We start from the raw sequence: 20,677 nt of genomic DNA on the forward strand, positions 1-20,677 counted from the left end.
CTCTGGGGCAGGAGGGGACTGGTGCCTGGGTGCCCGGGGGGAAGGAAACGTTCACGCCTCGCCTCCTCTTCCGTCTCCAGCTTTGCTGCTCCAAAGCGGGAGCTGAAAAGCAGCGATCTCCCCTTGCCCCCTCCCCAGCTGGGCTGTGCAGACCAATCGCACTGAAATGAGCAAAACTCCCTGGGACAGCCTGCGCACGGAGGGGCTCAGCGCCTATGCAGGACAGTGGGGTGGCTTGGATTCTCTGATCATCCGAGTCCGTGAAGGGACTGAGCCCTTGGGACACCCCCGAATAAGTCCCCGGGGATCCTACTAGCTGTACCTGACAGCTAGGGCAGCCAGCAAGCTGAGCTGTACCTTGCAGTGCCTGCTGGGTCTCACTTGGGAGAACAGGAGGCAAATAGCTTTGGGAGGGTCGGAGAAGAAAACAAGTGTTTTGGGAGATCAGGTAGACAATCAGGTGCAGCCCTGCAGGAGGTTGGGAACGGGGAGCCAGGCAGCTTCCCCACTAAGGCAAGGTTGTCTGGAGATGTTGCTTGTAGGCTTTCAAGCTCAGGGTATGCCCCTGTACCGTCTGGTTGCGTTGCTGTCTCAGCCACATCATCTCAATGAGAAGGAACCTTGAAAGAACTGTTTGTTGTTAATGCGAGGTTGGTACGCTTTCCTCTGGTGTCTGGCTAAAGCTGGGTTTTCTTGTCCTTATCATGGTTTACAGGGTCACAGCTCCTTAGGCTTCTCTGAATGCTATGCTACCCCCTGGGCATCAGTGGTTTTCTTATCTGACTTCCACAGCCTCCTCAGTTCTGCATTTTTTTGCTAGGAACCTCATTTCCAGCCTGAGACAGCAAATGGCTTTGGCAATCAGTGTGCCCCATGTACGCATGCAGAGACCATCCAGCCAGTCCTGAGCAAGCTACAATGGCAGAGGCCAAGCAGCCAGAAGAGGTGGTGAAGGGGTTTGTGGGACATAAAAGAAGAGTCTTCTGCTAGGCTCTTTCTGCCTCAGCAGCAGCAGCAATAGCCAGAGGAGACTGTACGGACTGAGGGATGGGGGAAAAGCTCGTGGTTCTGGCCACAACAGCAACTTCCAACTTCCAGATAGCAACGTCCCTTTCTTCCTCACAGTTTCCTCTGCCTCTGCTGCTGTCTAGGTGGTGACATCTGGTCTGACTGGTAACCACGACTGGCTGGTTCATAGACGGAGAAAGACTTGAAGAAACATCTCTATGCCTTGTCATCCTCTGAGCACATAGATTCATGTGATACAGCACCATATTGATCCAGCTCATAGGAAAAGATCTTTCTCAGGGCACTTCTCTGGAGCTTGCTTTCCCTGGGTAGAAGGAAAGAGGGATGTTTTGCTTTCAAATCCTTGCATGAGACTTTGAGCTCTCATGGTCTTGAGGCAAGGTTTTTTGTTGTGGGGTTTTTGGTTTTGTTTTTTTAAATCCCAACAGGCATATGGATTTAGCCTATGTGAAGATGATTGCTTTGGAATTTCCAGGCAAGATCTGGTTTGCTCTATTGTGGCTGGGCAGAGAAGACAAAAGTTCTTTTGATCTTCTCATGTTGAGAGGGCTTTCTTGACAGGTGGAAAGAAGAATCTGAAAGCAGAAAGACCACTTTTACTACCCATGGCTCTGATATACTTTTGGAAATGATACCTTTGAAGCTTTCAGGAACAGTGCTGCTGAGGAGCAAGTTGTAGTAGGAAGGGGTAGAATTGGACTTGCCTGTAGATGATAAAGGAGACCTCTGTAGTTTCTGCTCTATAGGTCAGCTGTGAAGGGAAGAAAGGGGGTTACTTTCCTGTCTGTGCAGCCAGTAATTCTCCTGCCTCTGGACTAAGTGGGAAGACCAAGCTAATCTAGGAATTTACCCTTGCCAGGCTGTAAATGTTAGAAGTTGTTTGGAGTGTGTGGTCAGAGGATAGGGTAGTTGAGGCTAGAAGAAGGCTGAATGGGGATTCCTAGGCTCCTCCGTGATAAACAAGGGAGTATTCAGTAACCTCAGATGCAAGAAGGAAGTCTCTGGAGCATGAATGCAGTTGGTCATGGGTGGCTGGCCACTGCAGGCTGAAAGACACAAAAGCAAACAGGCAACTGGGAATAGGCTGGGACTGAAAGCCCACAGAAAGGAGAGGATTCTCTTGCAAAGCCCTGCTGCAGGGGAGCAGCTGCTTGCCCCTTGAGGAGAGTCCCAATGGAGAAAAAATAAGAAATTCATGGAATTTGGTAAGCTGTAGCTGCAGCCAGCTCTAGAGATGGCAACAGGTGAAACCAGACACTTCTCCTGGCTTCTGTTGTGGATATCAAGAGACAGCATGGACTAGAATATTTTCCAGAAGGGAAAGTCCTTCCTTTGTCCAAGGAATAATGAGTCTTGTACCATTTCCTGCAGCCCCAGCAGCTTTCTGCAGTAGTAAACCTGTGTAATAGCCTGAAATATGCACCACATTTGGGAATCTGACCAGGGAAAGAAAACGGAGATAACAACTGTATGTTTTGAGTCATCTCTACACTTCTGTTTAATTCAGTTTCAAAGGATGTATTTAATATGAATAGAGAGCAGAACAAAAGCAACTACATCAGGCTGATGACAAGCCCTCCTGGGACAGCAGTGCAAATGACCCAATCAAACATAATTTAAGTGTAATTCTACAGCCAAAGCCTATGGAGAGTTCACAGAGCTTCAGATCTGAAGATGGCTTAGGCCATCCAACCATGCATGAAGTTAATACCAAGCAGCAGAGCTTTATGTTCTGGTAACAAAGGCTCCAGAGGACACTGGATGTGTGTAAATGGGGACAGGATTTAGTCTACAGAGTTATGGGCAAAGCGTGACTAGAATAGAACTTTCAAAGAAGAGTCTTGAGTAGCAGCGGTGAAGTTGTTACATTAATATCTTTTTCTTGATATAAAGAACTCTCTGATACTTTCATGTCACTCATTTGATCCCCGCTGGGGATTCAAACTCTGCAATGTCTGAGACTTTTTCCACGACTTTGTTTTGCTTCCTTTACAAAAAGAAACAACTGTTGTGAGGATTGCTAAAAAAAGCCAACAGTCCCCAAAGAGCTGCTTTATTTATCTTCATGTGATCAGTCAGTTCATATCCAGATCATACCATGTAATAAAAAACTCCAAGTCCTAAGATGCTAGTCCCAAAATTATAGGAGTAAGGGAAACTTTTTGTAGGGTAAGAGTGCAAAAAATTGCTGCTCATGAAAGGAGAAAAGGGGAATGGTGTGTGGAGACTCCATAGCCTCTCTGGGCAACCTGTTCTAGTATTTGACTACCCTCACCATGGAAAAGTGTTTCCTGATGTTCAGAGGCACTCTCCTGTGTTTCAGTTTGTGCCCATTGCCTCCTGTCCTGTCACTAGGCACTGAACGATGAGTTTGGCTCTGTCTTCTTTGCACCCCCCAATCAGAGATCCCTTTTGTGGAGTCAAATGGGAGCTGCAGGAATAAGAAGCGGCAGGGAGGACAGTCTGCGGGAAACGTAGACAAACAGGACACTGACAGAGTGACAGAAGAGCACAGCAATATGGGCCTGTCCAGTACTGTTGACTTGAACGGACTTCAAGTCACATCTTTGGATGCAAGACGGTACTCGTCAGGGAAAACACGCATGTACATCAATGAAGTACAAGTCATAACAACAACAAACAGGGAGCATTTCCTAGAAAGATTGGATTTTTTCACAGAAAAAACACACCATGAAGCAGTTATGTTATATGGGAACTATGGGCTGGGGAGCTTCCCAGAAAGCCAGCTGCCCCTGTTCCTAATTATTTATTATTCATCTCTGTTTCAGTCCAAAATGAGGACTGATTTATGGGAAATGACTTACAAAATGAAACATGGAAATATGGGATGGATGATGATTAATGGGAGCCATGATATGTGCCTGCAAAAATGCAAAGGGCATAAACATCCAGGAGGGGAATGTTGACATGGGGTGACACTGAAGGGTTTTCATATGAGTAAATTAATAAAGACAATATATTTCCTGATGGAGACGCTATTAGCTCATGGAATAAGCTTTGAAGAGAAGGTTAGGAGACAAGGTGGAAAACATGTTGTTCCTCACTCCTCCCCTGAAGAGTCCACTACAGGAAAGCCTTTTGTGTTGCATCTTTGTGAAGGCTCAAGTTGGACTTATGTACTGCAACTTCATGATTCATTTTGCAGGTATGATGGGTACTTAATTATCACTTTCTTGTTTGCTTGTTAAGATGCTGATACAAAGCAACAAAGTTCTGGTTTTCAATATAAAGAGAAAAAATTATTTGAGAAAATATATGTGAATCATGGATTTTTAAAAATATCACTTGATAAAATAAATGACTTTTGGATGGAAAACCACAAATGCCATCATGCTCAGTATCAGAAGTAAGGCTCTTCCAGCCTTAAGGCACAGTAATTTTAATGCATTAATGCTCAAAAATGACAGGGTTATCTTTGGATCCATTAAGAGTTTGCACAAACCACCTAAATAAACATGCCACGTGATTGGACAGTGAAGCAGTAATGATCAAGTTGTCAGGAATGATTTATATATAGTTCATGGTTCCCTGAGGCAAGGGAATGAACTAGATGACTTCCTGAGGTCCCTGACTCCCTGAAACCATAGACTCTATGGCTTGAAGATGAAAATGACCACTACAGTATAATGACTTTCTCTGTCTACTCCCTTGGGAGTGGTAAGTCACCTCCAGCACTATCCCATCAATGCTACATTTAATTCCTCTCAGGTTTAAGTTCTCATGGGCTTGGTTATTTTCAAAGTATACTTTCATTCTACTATGCCTCATGCCTGCAACCAACTACAGAACAAGCAACAAGAATATAATTTTTGCCTCATGACATTTTCATTTCATGCTAACAATAGGACACGCACAAACTCTCTGCCAGTCCAGCAGACGCTGCTCCTCACCTGGTGGGAGTTGAGATGCTACTAGAGAAGAGATGGCAGGCTGTTTGAGCACATGAAATGGTCTGTAAGAGCCTGTGGCTGTCCTAGATCCTCCCACGCCAGCTTCACTGGGGGTTCTGAATTGCAGATTAAGGGCAGTGAATGGCCTAGAGTATCTATCAAGAGTGATGTCAGTTAATTACTACCCCTAGGATTCAGCAATGAGTTGGTGCACTGTGAGTTAATGACTTCCAGGCATGATACTTGGCAATACTACCATTATTATTTTGCAAGGAGACTTCAATATCTCTTCATGAAGCCAGCCAACCAGAATGTTGTTGATCTGCTGTTTGCTTGCCTGTTGCACAAGATATCGGTTGAACTCTCACTACCTATTTGTTGACCTTTCTTTCCCTTCATTCTCTCTCTACCAGTATACACAGATATGTCATTGTCTCCAAAGGAGACTTCACTCTTTAGCAAACAACATCAAGAAAAAGGCCACATCCCTTCCCAAATTAAAATTCAGCCTTCTAAAGATGGATGTCAACAAGACATCGATGAATTCAGACACAGCTTTGAGATTTCTCAGAGGGTTTGAGGATTTCCATTGTCAGACATGGCTATTGTGCTATGAAAATGACTCCCAGCTGAAAGAGTGAGAAAACATTTTAAAGGACAGCTCAATAGCATTAAAAAAAGCTGGATACCCTGGCACCCCCGGGGAAAAGCTGCTAACAAAGTTAGTGAGATGGGGTGGGACAACATTTGAGTGTCACAATAATTTCATTGCATAATCTTTGTCCTGCTTACCCCCAGCGCTCACCAAAGACAATGGAAGCATGGGGTTTTCAGTTCCTTGCAGGAGACAATCAGAGTCTTGCATCATCAAGTCCTTTTTATTTTTTCTACACGATTATAAAAGACAGAAATGCATTCTTGACTGCAAACTAACATTCAAAGTCTCACGAGAATAGATACCGCTCCCTTGGCCATAAAACTTTGGAGAGGACTCGAGAAGACTGTGATGAATCTCATGGAGAAGCAAGCCCAAATAAACACAATTTGAATGAGTAAGAGAATGCAGTCAACCCATCAACAGATTAACTTGGTTAGTCCTTGTCCCTTCAGCCCCTCTATGGTACTCTGTTACTGCTCAAACTGCGTCAGATACAGCTTGCTAATGAAGCTGCCACACTGGGCCTTCAAGCCCCTTACCATTTTACAGATGGACTTGGCCTCCTCAGAAAACTTATGGGAGTACACCTCTTCTGTCTCCAGCACTCTTCTGTCCACTTCTTCCCTCTTCACCTTCTCTTTCCTTCCACGAAATGGTGATTGCCCAGCAATCATTTCATAAATGAGACAGCCTAGCCCCCAGTAGTCAGGGCTGAGTGTGTATCTCTGGTTGTTCAACACTTCTGGAGCTGTGGAGGAGAAAGATGTGTCTTGTGGAAATGCTTGATATTTACATAGGCAAAAAAATTAAATTTCTAAAAGTTCCATTTTGGTGACTGAATACACACGCACAGAGAATGGTGGGTAAAATATAAAAATACCACCTGATTTCTGTTGATGGCATTACAGAAAATGCGGCATGCTACATGCCATGTTTTTTTCTCTACACGCTACATGCCATGTGCACGCTGTCTTCTGACTTCTCTGCCAGATCAGACCAATTAAAAAAACAAAAAGAAGTTGAAGCTAAGTATTAAGCAGAGGCCTAATCTTAAGAGTCCTTCCAGATTTCTCCATTTAGGGAAGAAATGACATACAAACACACATCCTGTAAACAGCAGTGACATTCCTTCAAAAGCAAATTCTTTCTTTTTGCTCAATTTATAACTTTTTTTCCCCCCTTTAAAAAACAAATCCATTTATTTTGTGTCGCAACCATCCAGTGTGCTTTGGGCATATAGTCACTGTCTTGCAGGCATCCTCACTTCCATACGTGGGTACAAACACACACAGGTATGCTCACAAGGACAGTCTTAGTGTGCGCACAAGCTTACACTGAGATAACAAAATTTAGAAATGACAACTGATTTGCTTGCTTTCATTAAAGTCTCCATATGGTGTAACAGCGGTTCATATCAGCTAGTTTCTATTTAGTCAAATAAGCATAAGCAATTTATTCCAAGAAATATGCCCACCCAGAGAATGCATGAAAATAATTGCACTGAATTTAGAAAACAGATCAAGTTGGATCAGGGAGTGTGTTTTTACCAATATACAAAACTCTACTCTTCTTTTGTGCAGCCTCCCCTGCACCTAGGGGAGGACTCAAGATGACTGGGGTCGAGATGACCATAGGTGCACACTTACCCATTTTATCATAAACATACAAATACATTCTAACTATTATACAAAGTAGCAACTAGAAAGAAACTTTTCTTTTATCCACATAACCGTCCTGAAATAAATCTACCCTAAAATCACTAGCACCCCGGTTGTTGTCTCTTCTTTTAATTTTCTTTGCTGATTTAGGATTATAGACCAGTCTCATTAAGAGCTACTGTGGTCCGTCCTTTGGCCCACTTCTGATTTCCACTAGCGTGACTCCGTGGTGGGTTGCTGCAGGGAACTGGACCCAGCTGAATGTGAATCTTTTTTTTTTTTTTTTTCTTAAGCCTACGTGGCAGAAAGAGCTCAAAAACTCAATCTCGGCAAATTATCAAAAAGATAAGGTACTGAAGACTTACCCATATACCCTACTGTTCCTACTCTTCCACGGATTGATTCACCCTCAGGGATTTTAACAGCTAGACCCAAATCAGATATTCTAATATGGCCTGGAAGGGAAAAAGAAACAAAACACCACAAAACAGATATAATAACATGACCCGAATTAGTTCAAAAACACAACTGCACACAAAACACATCACTGCAATATTCTTGCAATTTACTGTTCAGACATTTTAAGAAAAGACTGTTCTGAATCACTGAATTGGAGCAGTCTCATTGATAAGGAGAAGAGGAATGATTAAGGGTGTTATAATGCAGTGAAAGTAATTTTAACAGTGAGGCTATGGACTAGAGTGGATTGAGTTAGGTATTTTAAAACCAACTGAAAAAAGGCAATGAGGAGCATGCTGTAGGGAAGTATCTTGAACTGATGACAGTGGATGGATGGGCTGACGTAATTCTGTAACTCTCTGATGGCTGAAGGGGCTACATACATCTGGTCTGTAAGTCAGCATGAGATTTGATTATCGCTGCCTTCAGCAACAAATGGCTACCTGGATTTGCATAAAAAGAGAGTTGGCTCAGCAAAGGATGAAAGTACTTTTGAAAATGGAGCGGGGAGCACAAATTCAGAAATCCCGACTTCCTTTGTGTTGTGTCAGCCTTGCAACAGTAAGGATGGAAAAACAATGGAAAAAGGCAGACGCTCCCAGCAAAGCCGCGCTCTCGAGAACAGACCCTGCTGAGCAGCTCGGCTGCTTCATTCTCCCGTGTGGTGAGCTCTAGCACTTCACCCACCCCAAGACAGAAGTATTAGTGTATGCTGAGCCTTTTAGTCACTTCAGAGCATTATTTGTCTTTGTGCAATATATATCCTAAAACTAACTTAATCTACTTTACTGTGAAAGCATCTCTGTAAACCTCTGAGACTTACCATAATCATCTAGCAGGATATTTTCTGGCTTCAAATCTCTGAAAATGAAAGATAGCAGTTATTTGTACGAAGCTGGTTTTGATAACATCCTATGACAGTGTGTGAGCACATTTATGACTAGTAATAAACCAATTGAGTGTCAACTCAAACAGCAAGGAACTCATGAAACCAACACAACTTTCTACAACTCACTTCACAGATAGACTGAAAACCATATGTCTTTTTCTAAACTGGAGTTACCTTTTTTCACTAAGCCAAGCTTTTAGTTCCTAATCTACTCTATAATGGACTAATCCATCTAGTCCAGTAAGCCCTGTAAATCAAGCCCTATAGTCCTGCGTGTTGTTAAATCTCTGTAACATTTTCTGTTATAAAATCTTTTGTTAAAAACAAAAATATTTTAAATTTTAGAATATTTTATTTGCGTATGAAAATGGAAACAGCAATCTGTTGGGCTCAAATTTTCTATCCCTGGCATCTGACTCAGACCAAATACGTGAATGTGTGTACATGCACTTGTGCACACGTGTAACAATTTCAGCAAGTTTGGGAAATGAGGGGCAGAGGGGGGAATGCTGTGCCCAGATTAAGATTCTTCTTACAAACATTTGCGAAACTCTAGTGCCTATGTGGTTTGGAGCAACGCCATGAAAATTGGCAAGGTGGTCCCTCTGATGTCAAAGATGTGCCTTTTACTGCTCCTGTGAAAAAAAAAATTCCCAAATCTGGCCAAGTTATAAACTTCTGGAAAAAAAAATAAAAATCTCAGTTTTCATATGTTTAGCAGAGCCTTGGCAGGTCATTCTTCTGAAAGGTTTGTTTGCACCAAACCTGCTCCACCAGTTGCTGCTTCTAGATGCTGCCCAGGCCAGCCACACTCAAGTCCCCTCGCTTGACCAAGGCTGTTTTCCAAGCCTGGGAGCTGAGCACACCTTTCCAGCCGCTGCTGCTGTTCCTGGATGCGGTGGGCTGCTGTCAAGGCAGGAGCCAGGTGGGGTCCTTCCCGTCTTCCCCATGCCACTAAGCAGGGACGAGGCACAGCCTGCTGCTAGTGCAGAGTGGGAATGAAGCCAGCCTGGGAAATGGGACCTGGAGGTTTCAGAGGGAAGATGGGGACGTGCTGGGCAGGGAGCGTCCCAGAAGGGCTGTGCGACCGGAGCAGGCTGTGCGACCGCAGCATGCTGTGCTGGCTCAGGAGCCCCAATAAGGCACCAGTGCAGCTGGGTGAGGCAGGGAAAAATGTATTGCTGCAATTCACAACATCATGCCCTGACTTTTATCTGATCAACTCCTACTGAAACACAGCGTTTAGCCTGGTGCAAATCCAAGAAGTGCTTGGCCTCGTCTTTTTTTAAGGCCTTCTTGCATTTGTGAACTAGCTTGATTCTGTTAGCTTCCCAGCAAGAAGCATTTCTTTTCAAAGAGCAAAGAGAGGGGGGTGTACAAGAGAAACCCTCGCACCGGGAGATCGGTGCATTGCACAGAGTCTGTGCAGGAGCCCGCCCTGTGTTTCAAGCTGTACCACTCCGGTGTTGTGAATTTTCCTGTGAATGGAGAGGGGTATTTTATAGTTTTGACAATGCTGAGATTAAAATTTCAAAACTTGTCTCGTTTTTATTTATTATTTCAAGCAAGAACATAGAGTGCTGTGAACAATCTCCTCTTCTTGCTTGCTTCAGACCCTCTTGACCTCTCAAGATAAACTTCACCGGGAGCCCAGTGGTACCAAGCCTACTTTTCAAATAAACAATACTGAAATATGTGAAGGGCAGCCTAATGCCGAGGAGAAGCTGCGATTTTGTTTAACATACCAGTGTGGGCTTTCCCTGCCTATCAGCAGAAGGTTTCAAATGCTGGAGCAACATGGTCGAGGGCATTTCCTATTTATTTTTAAAAGTTTATTCCAAATCCCTTAAGAACTATTTCCTTGAAGAACTCAGACTTCATTAGTTACTTCATCTTCCACTCCAGTAGTTATTAGTCCCACTTAAAGCTGTAACTGTGGCCAAATGACAAGAATCCTGTGTGCAAGTTGGGATATGTTATCTCTGAATGAGAAAATGAGAGACTCCACGAGGACTCTGAGAACAGCAGCTCAGTCCGTACAGTCCTCTGTGATTTAGGGCAGTCTTTCCTTCCCCACAGGCATTAGTTGTCATTTCTGTTTTCAGATTTCTAGTTCCTCAGGATCAAGGCTGGCTTCCTTTGCATGGCCAACACTTCCAAGTGCCAAGGAGGAACATGATTTTTGTACTGAAATGTCTCGGAGAAATAAAACTCCCCGGTGGACACAGTTACATGTAAGACTACTTCCCAATGGTACAGCTTCCCATATGTAAACTAGACTTGCCTAAATATACTGCAACATAAACTGCTGGCACTGTGCCCATGCTAGAAAGGTGATGGTACATTGTTTGGCTGTACAGGACAGCATAAACAATTCAATTAATCACGGTGGACAAGGCTTTCCTGTATATTTGTGTAATGCCTAGGACAATGTGATCTCGATGCTGGCTGGAGCTTCCAGGCATGGCTACAGCATATATGTAAATAATTTGTACATATGTAAAATATATATATTAAAAATAAAAATTATACATATATTTTTATATATATAAAAATAATTTGAGGAGAACCAGCTTTTTATGTTTGCTTTCCATGAACAATCAACCCATTGACCTTTACTAACATGATGCAGCTGAGAAATGTAACATTAGTGCAATGTTTGGCAAGGGAATTCTGAATCAGATAAATCTGAGACTGAGCCTGGTTGTTCTCTCGGGTCATGTCCGCAGTCTGCATCACTGGCCCATGAGATGGGGATGTATTTTCCGATGCTGTGATTTACTCAGAAGCATTTTGTTCATAGAAAATGAAATTAAGTCTGAGGAATAAGTGTTTTGTGATGAATTATTCACCTTGAGAAAATGGTAGCATTTAGCTGCTATATTTTATTGACCTATATAGCACTTCTCACGGGTCCCAAAACACGCTGTGGTATTACAAATCAGGGGTCTCTGCAGATGCTCCTAAAATACTGCTAGAAAATGTCACCTATAAGGATATAGTATCATTCATCACCAAAATGAATGTGCCATCTGAGGTGTAAACTAGCAGCTCTTTTAAGAGTAACATGAAAACAACTGCTTAAGGAAGTAGGATGCCATTTCTCTTAGAGCCACGTACTATTTCAGGTGGCCAGATCTAATTTGTTTTATTAGAAAGTGGCATTAGTTAGTATGGCATTTTACCAGCCACATTATGAATGTACCAGTCATTTTCATCAATAAAGAATGCTTGTGATCTAGTACTTTTTAAAGAAAGACTATAATACCTCCTAAAACTTTTTTTAATGTGGTAGGATTTCTTTTAAAGAAAAGGGAAGCCAAACACGTCACTCATTATTTGATTTTTCAACTGACATTAAACACTTAATTCCATTTTGTTCCTTGAGAAAAAAAAATCTCCTTCTTGGGCCAGTGCCAGCTAAAGCAGCATGCTATCTGTCTGCCCTCTTTATGCCAGCTAGCAAGATCTGAGTCACAGTGAGGCAACCAAGTGGCAGTTTGCTAGAGAACTCCTCCAAGGAACAAAAATATTTTAATTTCTATGTATACAAGCATATGCATAATGCTTATTACACGTGGGCATATCAAATGATTTAAAGTGTGGCTTAGTTTTTAAAAATAACATATTATTGTCTATTAATCATTGTCCTTGGAAGTTCCTTCATCAATTTACGGGGCCTCTTCTGCTGTGAATGCCAGCAATAATAATTCCACAAGCTGGGATGATGAAGACAAACATTAAATGTTGTTTACAACTACATTGGTCGTTGATTAAAAAAAAATACATCCTCATGGAGTCACAAGAACTCTGTCTGCAATCACCCTGCTTATCCAGCAAGTAAACACTATGGTGCCCTGGAAAAGTGCTTATATAGAGCTGCAAGCCAGACTGGAAGTACGAACTTGAAATTTGTCCTTCTCGAAGCTGGCTGCCTGTCACCACTCCCGGCAGTGCCCTGCCCGCTGGCTGCACCCGCAGCGGATGGGATGCTGCCAGCAGGACGCCTCCGTTGCGTGGCTGTGAATGTGCCTCCTTCCACGGCTGGCACGCTACGGCCACCATCACGACCCAATCTAGCTAATCGACTAGTTCGTGTCCTAGAGCGTAAATCCATGCCCTGTGTCTCAAACACCCTCTTGTGCTAATTGCGCTCCCTCTGCGATAGGAGAGATGGGTTTTCCACATCCGATGTGCTGCAGCCCCTAATGCAATATAATCTAACTAATTAAAATAGAGGCTTGAATAGAATGATCTCCATTTCATACCAACTAGAAACTAGATTCCTTAATGAAATTCCTTTAAAGGAACTTTCATAATTTTCTTATGTCACGCAGTGCATGCTGAGGTAGGGTTTGGGGAGCTTTGTGTTAGTTCTGTGTAATTTAGACAGGATGTATTTAGTGAAGCAACTGCTTCCTTCCATGATTACTGAATCATAGTGTATTTGTACAGGGCTCTGTGAAATTTCAGCCAAAGCACTGAGGTATCTAAGCTGTACAGCACCACAATGAGTAGGGAGGATGCAGGCAATTCTTTTCTACCCAGAAAAGATGTCCTAAGACTCTAGAGAGTGCTTACCTGTACACAGTATTTTCTCTGTGTAGGTCTTCTAAGCCACAAAGAATCTCTGCTGCATAAAACAAAGCTCTTTCCTCCTCAAAGCCTGGGTTTCCCATGTTGTAGATATGAAACTTCAGGTCACCTCCATTCATTATGGTCAGAACTAAACACAGTGCATCCTTTGTTTCATAGGCATAGGCTAAATTGACCTAGAAAAACATTTGTAGCATAGTTGTGACAGCTCAGTTAGCTGCTAAGAAGAAAGCACTAACTTTTCATTAAAGATTTTCTCTAGAAAAGGAAAAAAATACATTGACTGAATTTGATATGGGCCTTATTACAATAGCAAACATAAATTTCAAAACTACAGAAAAATCAGGTGTTAGGATTTTATAGATTAATTTGTTGAATCCAGCCTACTCATCATCAGAAACCCTCAAGGTTAATGCTCAGCTTCACAGGCTGGACAAACATACTAAATCCAGACATAGTTTTCCACATAAGAGAAATCTTAACAGTCAGGGGAATCTACACCTCCTCTGCACTGTTTTGCTGGATAGCTGTCAAAACCCCATCATCTCAGTAGGTTCCCAGGAAGACCCAGATAGCTCAGTCCTGTGGTGGTCAAACGGACCATCACTGAGGCACGAAGGTCAGCATCACCCTTGAGAGGCTCTGGTGGGTGCCCCAGGAACGATCAGACAAGCCCAAAGCTACCCATCACTTTTAACTATGTGCCATTGTCTTTGCTTCTGCCAGAGGTAAGTAAGCATCTTGCATCTGTTGTATTCATAGTGTTTCCTAAAATAAGTATAAAGAACATGACAGATGCTGAGATAACACCACCTTTTTTTTTTTAATCTAAGGCAAGTTTTTAAAGAGACACAAGAGCTGGCAGATCTCAGGAAAGCCCTGTGTCAGGCAGACCAGCTCCACGTCACTGGCTAGATGCTCCTACTAGCCAATCTCTTCTGATCTATTTGGGTTGAATCTCCTTCAGTCTCCTCCAAGCTCCTCTCTCCCAGACACTGGGAATTCAGGTAATCACGCTGGATAAAAATAGCTCAGCCTGATGCAGCCCTGATACAGTCAAGGCTGTAAAATGCATCATGCTCCCATGGTAGTAACAGGCACCTTGTTTGGTGCATTTCTCACAGACCAGAGACTAAAATAAGACTTGGTAAAGGCACATGGAGCAGAACTAAGGTGTAAAGCGAAGGGAGTCAGCTTCTGGCACCTTTCCTGCAGCAGGAGGAGGAGGCATCGGATTCAACAAGAACAGTGCTCAGCAGGTGAGCAGTGAGCTGAGCTCTAGGGAGTTCAATACTCACTACAAACTGACTATTGACTTTTTCTAAAATCTGCTTTTCATTTAGTGCCATGGATTCGCCTTTCCTCTTTTTTATTCTCTTCTTCTCTAATCTCTTGCAGGCGTACATCTTCCCTGTCGCTCGGACTTGGCAAGCGCAGACCTGCGAATTAAATAGAACAATTGCTGGGTAAGTCGAAGCAAACGCTGTGTCTGGGTTGCACTTTACTCCTCACGATCTGATCTGATTTAGTCCTTTTAAGGTTAGAGACGGCGGTGTAGCGAGTAAGGCACAGGCGGGGGCAGCTGGGGAACCGACTACTGTTTCCAAACCTGCTGTGTAATACTGGTTTAATTATTTCACTTTCCTCCGCCCGCTTCCTATCCCACCTCCTTTTGTCTGTGCAGATTGTAATCTGCTCAGCTAAAGCCTGTCCGCGCCTCCTCTGACTCTGCTGCCTAGGCAGCGACCTCGAGCCATCAGTAAAATACAAATAAGGGTGTGACCCTAATTCCACTGTGAATGCAACGGTCACATACAAAATAATTCTCAGAAGTGTTCTTTTGAGATTACAGTGTCAAGAGAGGTTAGGTAAAACTGTCAGCAATTAATGAAAACCAGCCTCTGTTGCATCAGGCTCCTGTAACCTGCAGTGCCTGAGAAGTAAGAAACACTCTTAACAGAAACTTTCAGAATTTCTCACCTCCCCAAAGCCGCCTTTCCCTAGTACCCTGTACTGCCGAAACGTGTTTTTCGTTACTGGTTGCCTGGAAGAAAAGGAAATTAAAAAAAAAAAAAAAGACACACTACATTTAATGCACTCTTTGTGATTTATTTATTTCAGAGCATACTTTTGAAAAGCAAAATAGATAAATATTATATAATCACATTATTTAAAGGTAATCATATTATATAATATAATATATAATTATGTAATTACATTACTTCAATACTATGTACGGCTTGAACTTTTCAATTCCAACATATTAAGCTGTAATAAAATACAACACATTAGTGAGTCATCAGTATAATTTCTGCTAGCATCTTAGGACCAAGGAGGATTCTGAATCTCCATTATATAGTTTTGGCCTTTGTTAAGCAAAGAGGAGGCCTGAGAGCTTCCAACAAGGTATTAATTCTGACGATATATAGGAATTTTGTAAGGGTAGTGCTGGGCTAACACTTTATTGCTTTGCTTGTCTTCAAGATGAGAAAAAGAGATCCAAAATTCGATCCACCAGAAAATATTTCTGGTTTCTTGACCTTAAACAAAACAGGAAACTGACGTGAAACAAGGAAAGAAACAATCCCAGGAACCGGAGAGGTGGGTTTAGGTCCCGTTCGCAGGAGGGGAGAGCAGGAAGCCGGGCTCCAAGCCCTGGGGTACCTGCCTCCTGGGAAAGCATCACAGGCAAAAAGGGAGGGAAAGCATCTATTTCCTTTTAAGGGCCAAATTAAGGGTTAAATAAGTCTGTCTTTCTTTCTGAGGGCAGAGTGCTCCCTAACGATCACTAGACACGGTCACTATATGATCTTACAGGATTCCCACAAAATTCTGCTCTACCAAAAGGGCTCCAGCCCTACATCTAACTTATACCACATTTGTTATCATCAAAGTTTTACAACGTGACAGAAGAAGAACTCTAGATTCAGAGAGATCCAATTTTGTATCCACCGCTCCATCACCGAAGTTTTACAATTATATTAGCAGTCGATATGAATATTCCTACCAGCTTTGTTTTCCTCTGGCGGGCAGCCAGTCGGCAGAGGGAGCACAATAACATGGCTGTTCCCACAACAGTGATGATGAGGTTGATGACAATAAGGAATAAATGTTAAAGTGAATCATTTCGTTTACGTTCATTATTGTTTTTAAAAGTGGGGGAAGAAAAATACGCAGAAGGCCAAAACTAGAAAAGATGCTATTTTCAGGCTTCTGTGAAGATACTGCAAATGCTACTGGGGTTAAAAGCAACAATTAGCAGCAATAACTACATGCTCAGCAATGTCCCTGGAATAAATGGACTGTTTGACTCCTCCGTTGGAGCCAGCAGGCTGTCTGAAGGAGCTGTTGATCTCTCTGTGCTACTAACATCTCTTTGCTAATCCTAAAAACAGTTCTCCCAGCTTCTCAAGCCAGATAGGCACATCCAATAGCTTGTCACGTTTGTTGGGGGAATGGAAAAAACAAATCCTCAAAGCATTTGAGAAAATTCCTTATCCCAAATGTGAAAATAGATAGGAAATAGTCTGGCTAGAGATGAATCATCTGATTTTTTTTAATTGAAATGGAAGAGTAAATGCTGGATTCAGTAAAGATGGCACGTGGAGCATGTCTTGGCATGAAATGGCTCTCCCCTCTGCCCGCTGCTTCCATTCCCTCCTGTGCAGCAGCTTTGTAGCTTTCCAGGGAGAGGAACTGGCACAGCTCCTTTGATCTCCGAGGCATCATGCTGGTACACACCGCTCATGGATCTGGCCCTAACTCATCTGCCGTATTTAATTCCATTTGTGGAAACTGGGGCTTCTCTCAACTCAAGGTCACTGTTACCCAGCAGTGTACGTCTGCTACAGCCCTCACCGCCAAGGAGAAGGCAAAGGCCCCTTTCCTTGCAAATTAATACCCACTAAGGCTGCCTGGTTATTAAATGTGCTCAGAAATGTCTAGCCAATAAATATGGTGTGAGGACCTATATGCATGTTTTTGTCTGTTTACAGTGATTTAATAATTGTAATAACTGGTCCAGACAAAAAGTCACCATATTCAGAGCGTAGCTAAGCAGAAAGACAACTGAAGTTGCTGAATGTACTTGAATCATACCTAATGTGCCTAATGTACCTAATACCATTGAATGGCCGAACACTTGAGCTGTAGAAGCCAAAACTGGTTCCCTGGTGTTTTGCGGTGGATTTCTGTTTTATTCTTTACTTCCCTAGTGAGCAGCATCTGTTTCAGTCTTGCTTGGGCACAGTGTTTGCAAACACAAAAGCCAGAGACTTGATGTGTATCTTATGTTTAGCATTCTAGATGCACAGGGGTAGGTTATAAAAAAGTGCAATGTGTCCTTCAAGCTGTGCCATGAGTAGCTCGTTGTGACAAGGCCTACAGTGAAATTGGCCACAGACGTTTCTCAGATCACAGGAGATTTGGATTCCTATTTTTTATAGGTTGTAGGTCTTGCTCTATCCACTTGCCGTGCACAAGCATACTGTGCAAAAAAGGTGCCCAAGCTGCTTGCTGGAGCATGTCACCTTCAGGAGTGCGGTGTTCCTGAGAGAGAAGGGAGCGGTTGGAGAGTATTTATGGGTGTAAGCACATTCATGGACGATGAAGGAGCACTATATATATCCCAGACACTAATTGTGCTCATTGGATGGTCACAGCTGGAGACTCAGCTCACGGTTAAATTGAGTCTAACGCCAACATAACCGTTAACTTTTCTATATGGCAACTTCCTGTCACTAAAGCCGTTACCTCTTCGTGAACCTTCTAACAACGAACACTGACAAACAAATGCTAAAATTAGGAAAGCCTTCCTGGAGCTCTCTGGGAGAGCTTCCCTGGAGTACAGCTCAGGGAAATGGGAAATGAGTCTTGATGGACCTTCTTGAAGGAGAACAGTGAAAAAAGGGAGAGAATCGCTGCACAGAGAGGGCCATAAATGGCAAACATTAGGATGAGGCACAGTAATGCTGAAGAAAGGCCAAACTGCCTTTATCTTGAAGGCAAAGGGAGCAAACATACTATCTCAGCTGTCAGATTTTGACTATATTCTAAAGGTTTTGCATGGGAAGTGAAAATAAGCCTTTTGTATTCGTTTTTAATAAAAAAAAAAAAAAAGTGACACTTACCTTTCCAACCACTTCCACTGGAGAAACCTGTCGAAGTACATGCTGTTTAGGTATTCTTGGAATGGTTCCCCACTGAGGTGGTCAAGGACAGATCTATCTCAGATGAAAAGGATATATAAGTATTTTATAATCCTGAACTTGGAGCAAAAGAGAAAATCCAGAATTCTTGTATGGTAGGATCATTTTACTTCTACTTTATTTTGTACTTTATTTTACTCGCGGTTTCAATTTAGGAACAAAGTGCTATGTTTGATGTATTTCATAACAGGAGGCCTTATACAAGCTGAATAGTAATATGTACTGGTTATGCTTGCTGAAAATTAACAGGGCGTCTCCCACTGGCTTCAATGGACTGTCCTTCAGGGGCGTCTCCCACTGGCTGTTAGTCACTAGACAACAAATGTCTTTGCTTCTGCTAGTAAATTAACACAACACCCTCAGGAACTGAGCTCCTAAACTTTGGGGGATGTTTACATCTGGACTGAAGATTTCTGGCTGAAGCTCATTTCTGTCAAAGAGGGACCATCAGAGGTGTTATTTTGAGCAAAAAACTCAATTTCAATTCCTGCTATACAGAAGAAGTAATAATTGTCATTAAAGTCAAAGGGCTTTTCCTAACAGCTATGTGTTAAACTCTATGTGTTTTGTAGAGTAAAACAGAGGAAAGAAAGTCTGAACGTGTGGATTTGTTTATGGATCAAGAAAAGAATTTTGGGGCTCATGCAGTGGATGCAAAGTCTTTTGCATAATCAAAGGAATAAAAGAATAAAAAGGTCAATCTGCAAATGTGAGAAATAAGTATGTTGCTTGTGGCAGGCAACAAGCAGCCAGAGACCAACAGACATCCCATAAGGAAGGCCAAGGGTTCAGAGCTAAGAAAAGATGGGCTGAGCCGAGAAAGCTGCCTGAGATGAAGGTGGTCATGTTGTTTAACAGGGGATTGTTGACCTGCTCGTTTTGGTTTTTGCTTTGCTTACTGGGGCTACTGCATCCACCTCTGCTGGCACCATTGGCGGGGACAAAACTTGGTTTTGGGTGAAAAATGCCCACAAGAAATGAGTATTTCTGTCTTGGTGTATACAGACACTTGGAGTATACAGACACTAAGGGTATACAGGCACATTTCTAGTTTTTGCTGGAGGAGGAAATCCTCTTTGAAGGACTACTCTGGTTTGGGAATGGACAATCTATGTCTTACCCTGGGGCAGTTCTAGACCTGAGCAAACAATTCACCATGAATAACATGTCTCCTCAGTTTAGTTCCTCCCTGTTCATGAGCTACTATTCATAAGTTTTTGGAATTTCTCAGCTGTTCGAATTTTTTTTGGTAGTAATTCTCGCACCATCAATTTAGAACAGGCAGTTAATTGCACATATTCAGTATTCAGAAGTCAAATTGTTGTCTTCATTAGCTTTGATTGGATACAGATCATACAGTTTCCCCTAAGTGGATTGAAGCTTACAAAATAAAATAAAAAGTAAGTCATAATGAGCTTTAACAAATGTCCAAATTCAAAGCCAAAATTATAGGGGAAGTTGGAGGGGGGCAGAAGCAGACAGTCAAAATATTAAAGGTCAAAGCAGAAGTTAGAGTTATATATGCATTTCTCCCACAGACTGATCTTATCTATGAAGTTGTGTCTGAAACTCATCCTCGTTCCTGCTCCTACAGGATAGCAAGCTTCATATTTGTATGTATGCCTCCCTTTTTTGGTCTGACTGTGAACTCTTCCAAAATTAACATTATTCAGTACATTTAGTAAATACCAACAACAAGTTTTTAAAACTTCCTTTTGACCCCATTTCAGTCCATGTGAAATGATCAGCATATTTATTACCAAGGTCTCAAACCTGGCTCATTTATCCGTTTCAGTTGAGATGAAGGAATGGCTGTCGGTGAATACGAGCCTGAATGAAGTGGTGTCCAACGCTAGCCTATTCCATTCAGTTAATGAAAAGCTGCACGTATTTTAAAGAACAATAGCTGCCTTTCACCACTTGTTTGCTTTTTAGTTCCCCTCTTTGGCAATAACAAAGTGCATTTTACAGGGAACTGTCAGCTTTCAAACCGATTTGAGAACTGGAAACAGGCATCAGGGGGGTTTGTGTCGAGCACAGCTCTGCCTTTGTCATTGGGACTGGCACACGCAACTGGTGCGAGTTATACGAGCATCTCTACATGACACCAGGCCAATGCAAGGAAATTGGTTATGTTATAAGAGAAGGCCAGAAATAACCCACATCTCCTACCAACGCAAAGAATAACTGAAAACAGAAAAGGTCAATGAATTGAGTCAAAACAATGAATGACTGCGGAGCGAATTTTACAAATCCCCATTACATCATCC

The 20,677-nt window shown here is 42.5% G+C and overlaps 1 protein-coding gene across 1 annotated transcript in view; it reads right to left on the reverse strand.

The window, feature by feature from the left end:
- Positions 1 to 20,677, reverse strand: part of GRK5 (G protein-coupled receptor kinase 5) — a gene marked incomplete at its 5' end in the record, with an annotated part of 95,214 nt that overhangs the window by 7,208 nt on the left and 67,329 nt on the right. Inside the window, 7 exon segments of the mRNA XM_009325902.1 lie at positions 6,138 to 6,346; positions 7,622 to 7,711; positions 8,539 to 8,576; positions 13,186 to 13,376; positions 14,499 to 14,639; positions 15,181 to 15,244; positions 18,330 to 18,422. Of these exon segments, the coding sequence (XP_009324177.1) occupies positions 6,138 to 6,346; positions 7,622 to 7,711; positions 8,539 to 8,576; positions 13,186 to 13,376; positions 14,499 to 14,639; positions 15,181 to 15,244; positions 18,330 to 18,422 (826 nt within the window).

Source organism: Pygoscelis adeliae, unplaced genomic scaffold, assembly GCF_000699105.1.
Source record: "Pygoscelis adeliae isolate BGI_AS28 unplaced genomic scaffold, ASM69910v1 Scaffold4, whole genome shotgun sequence".
NCBI classification, from domain to species: Eukaryota; Metazoa; Chordata; class Aves; order Sphenisciformes; family Spheniscidae; genus Pygoscelis; species Pygoscelis adeliae.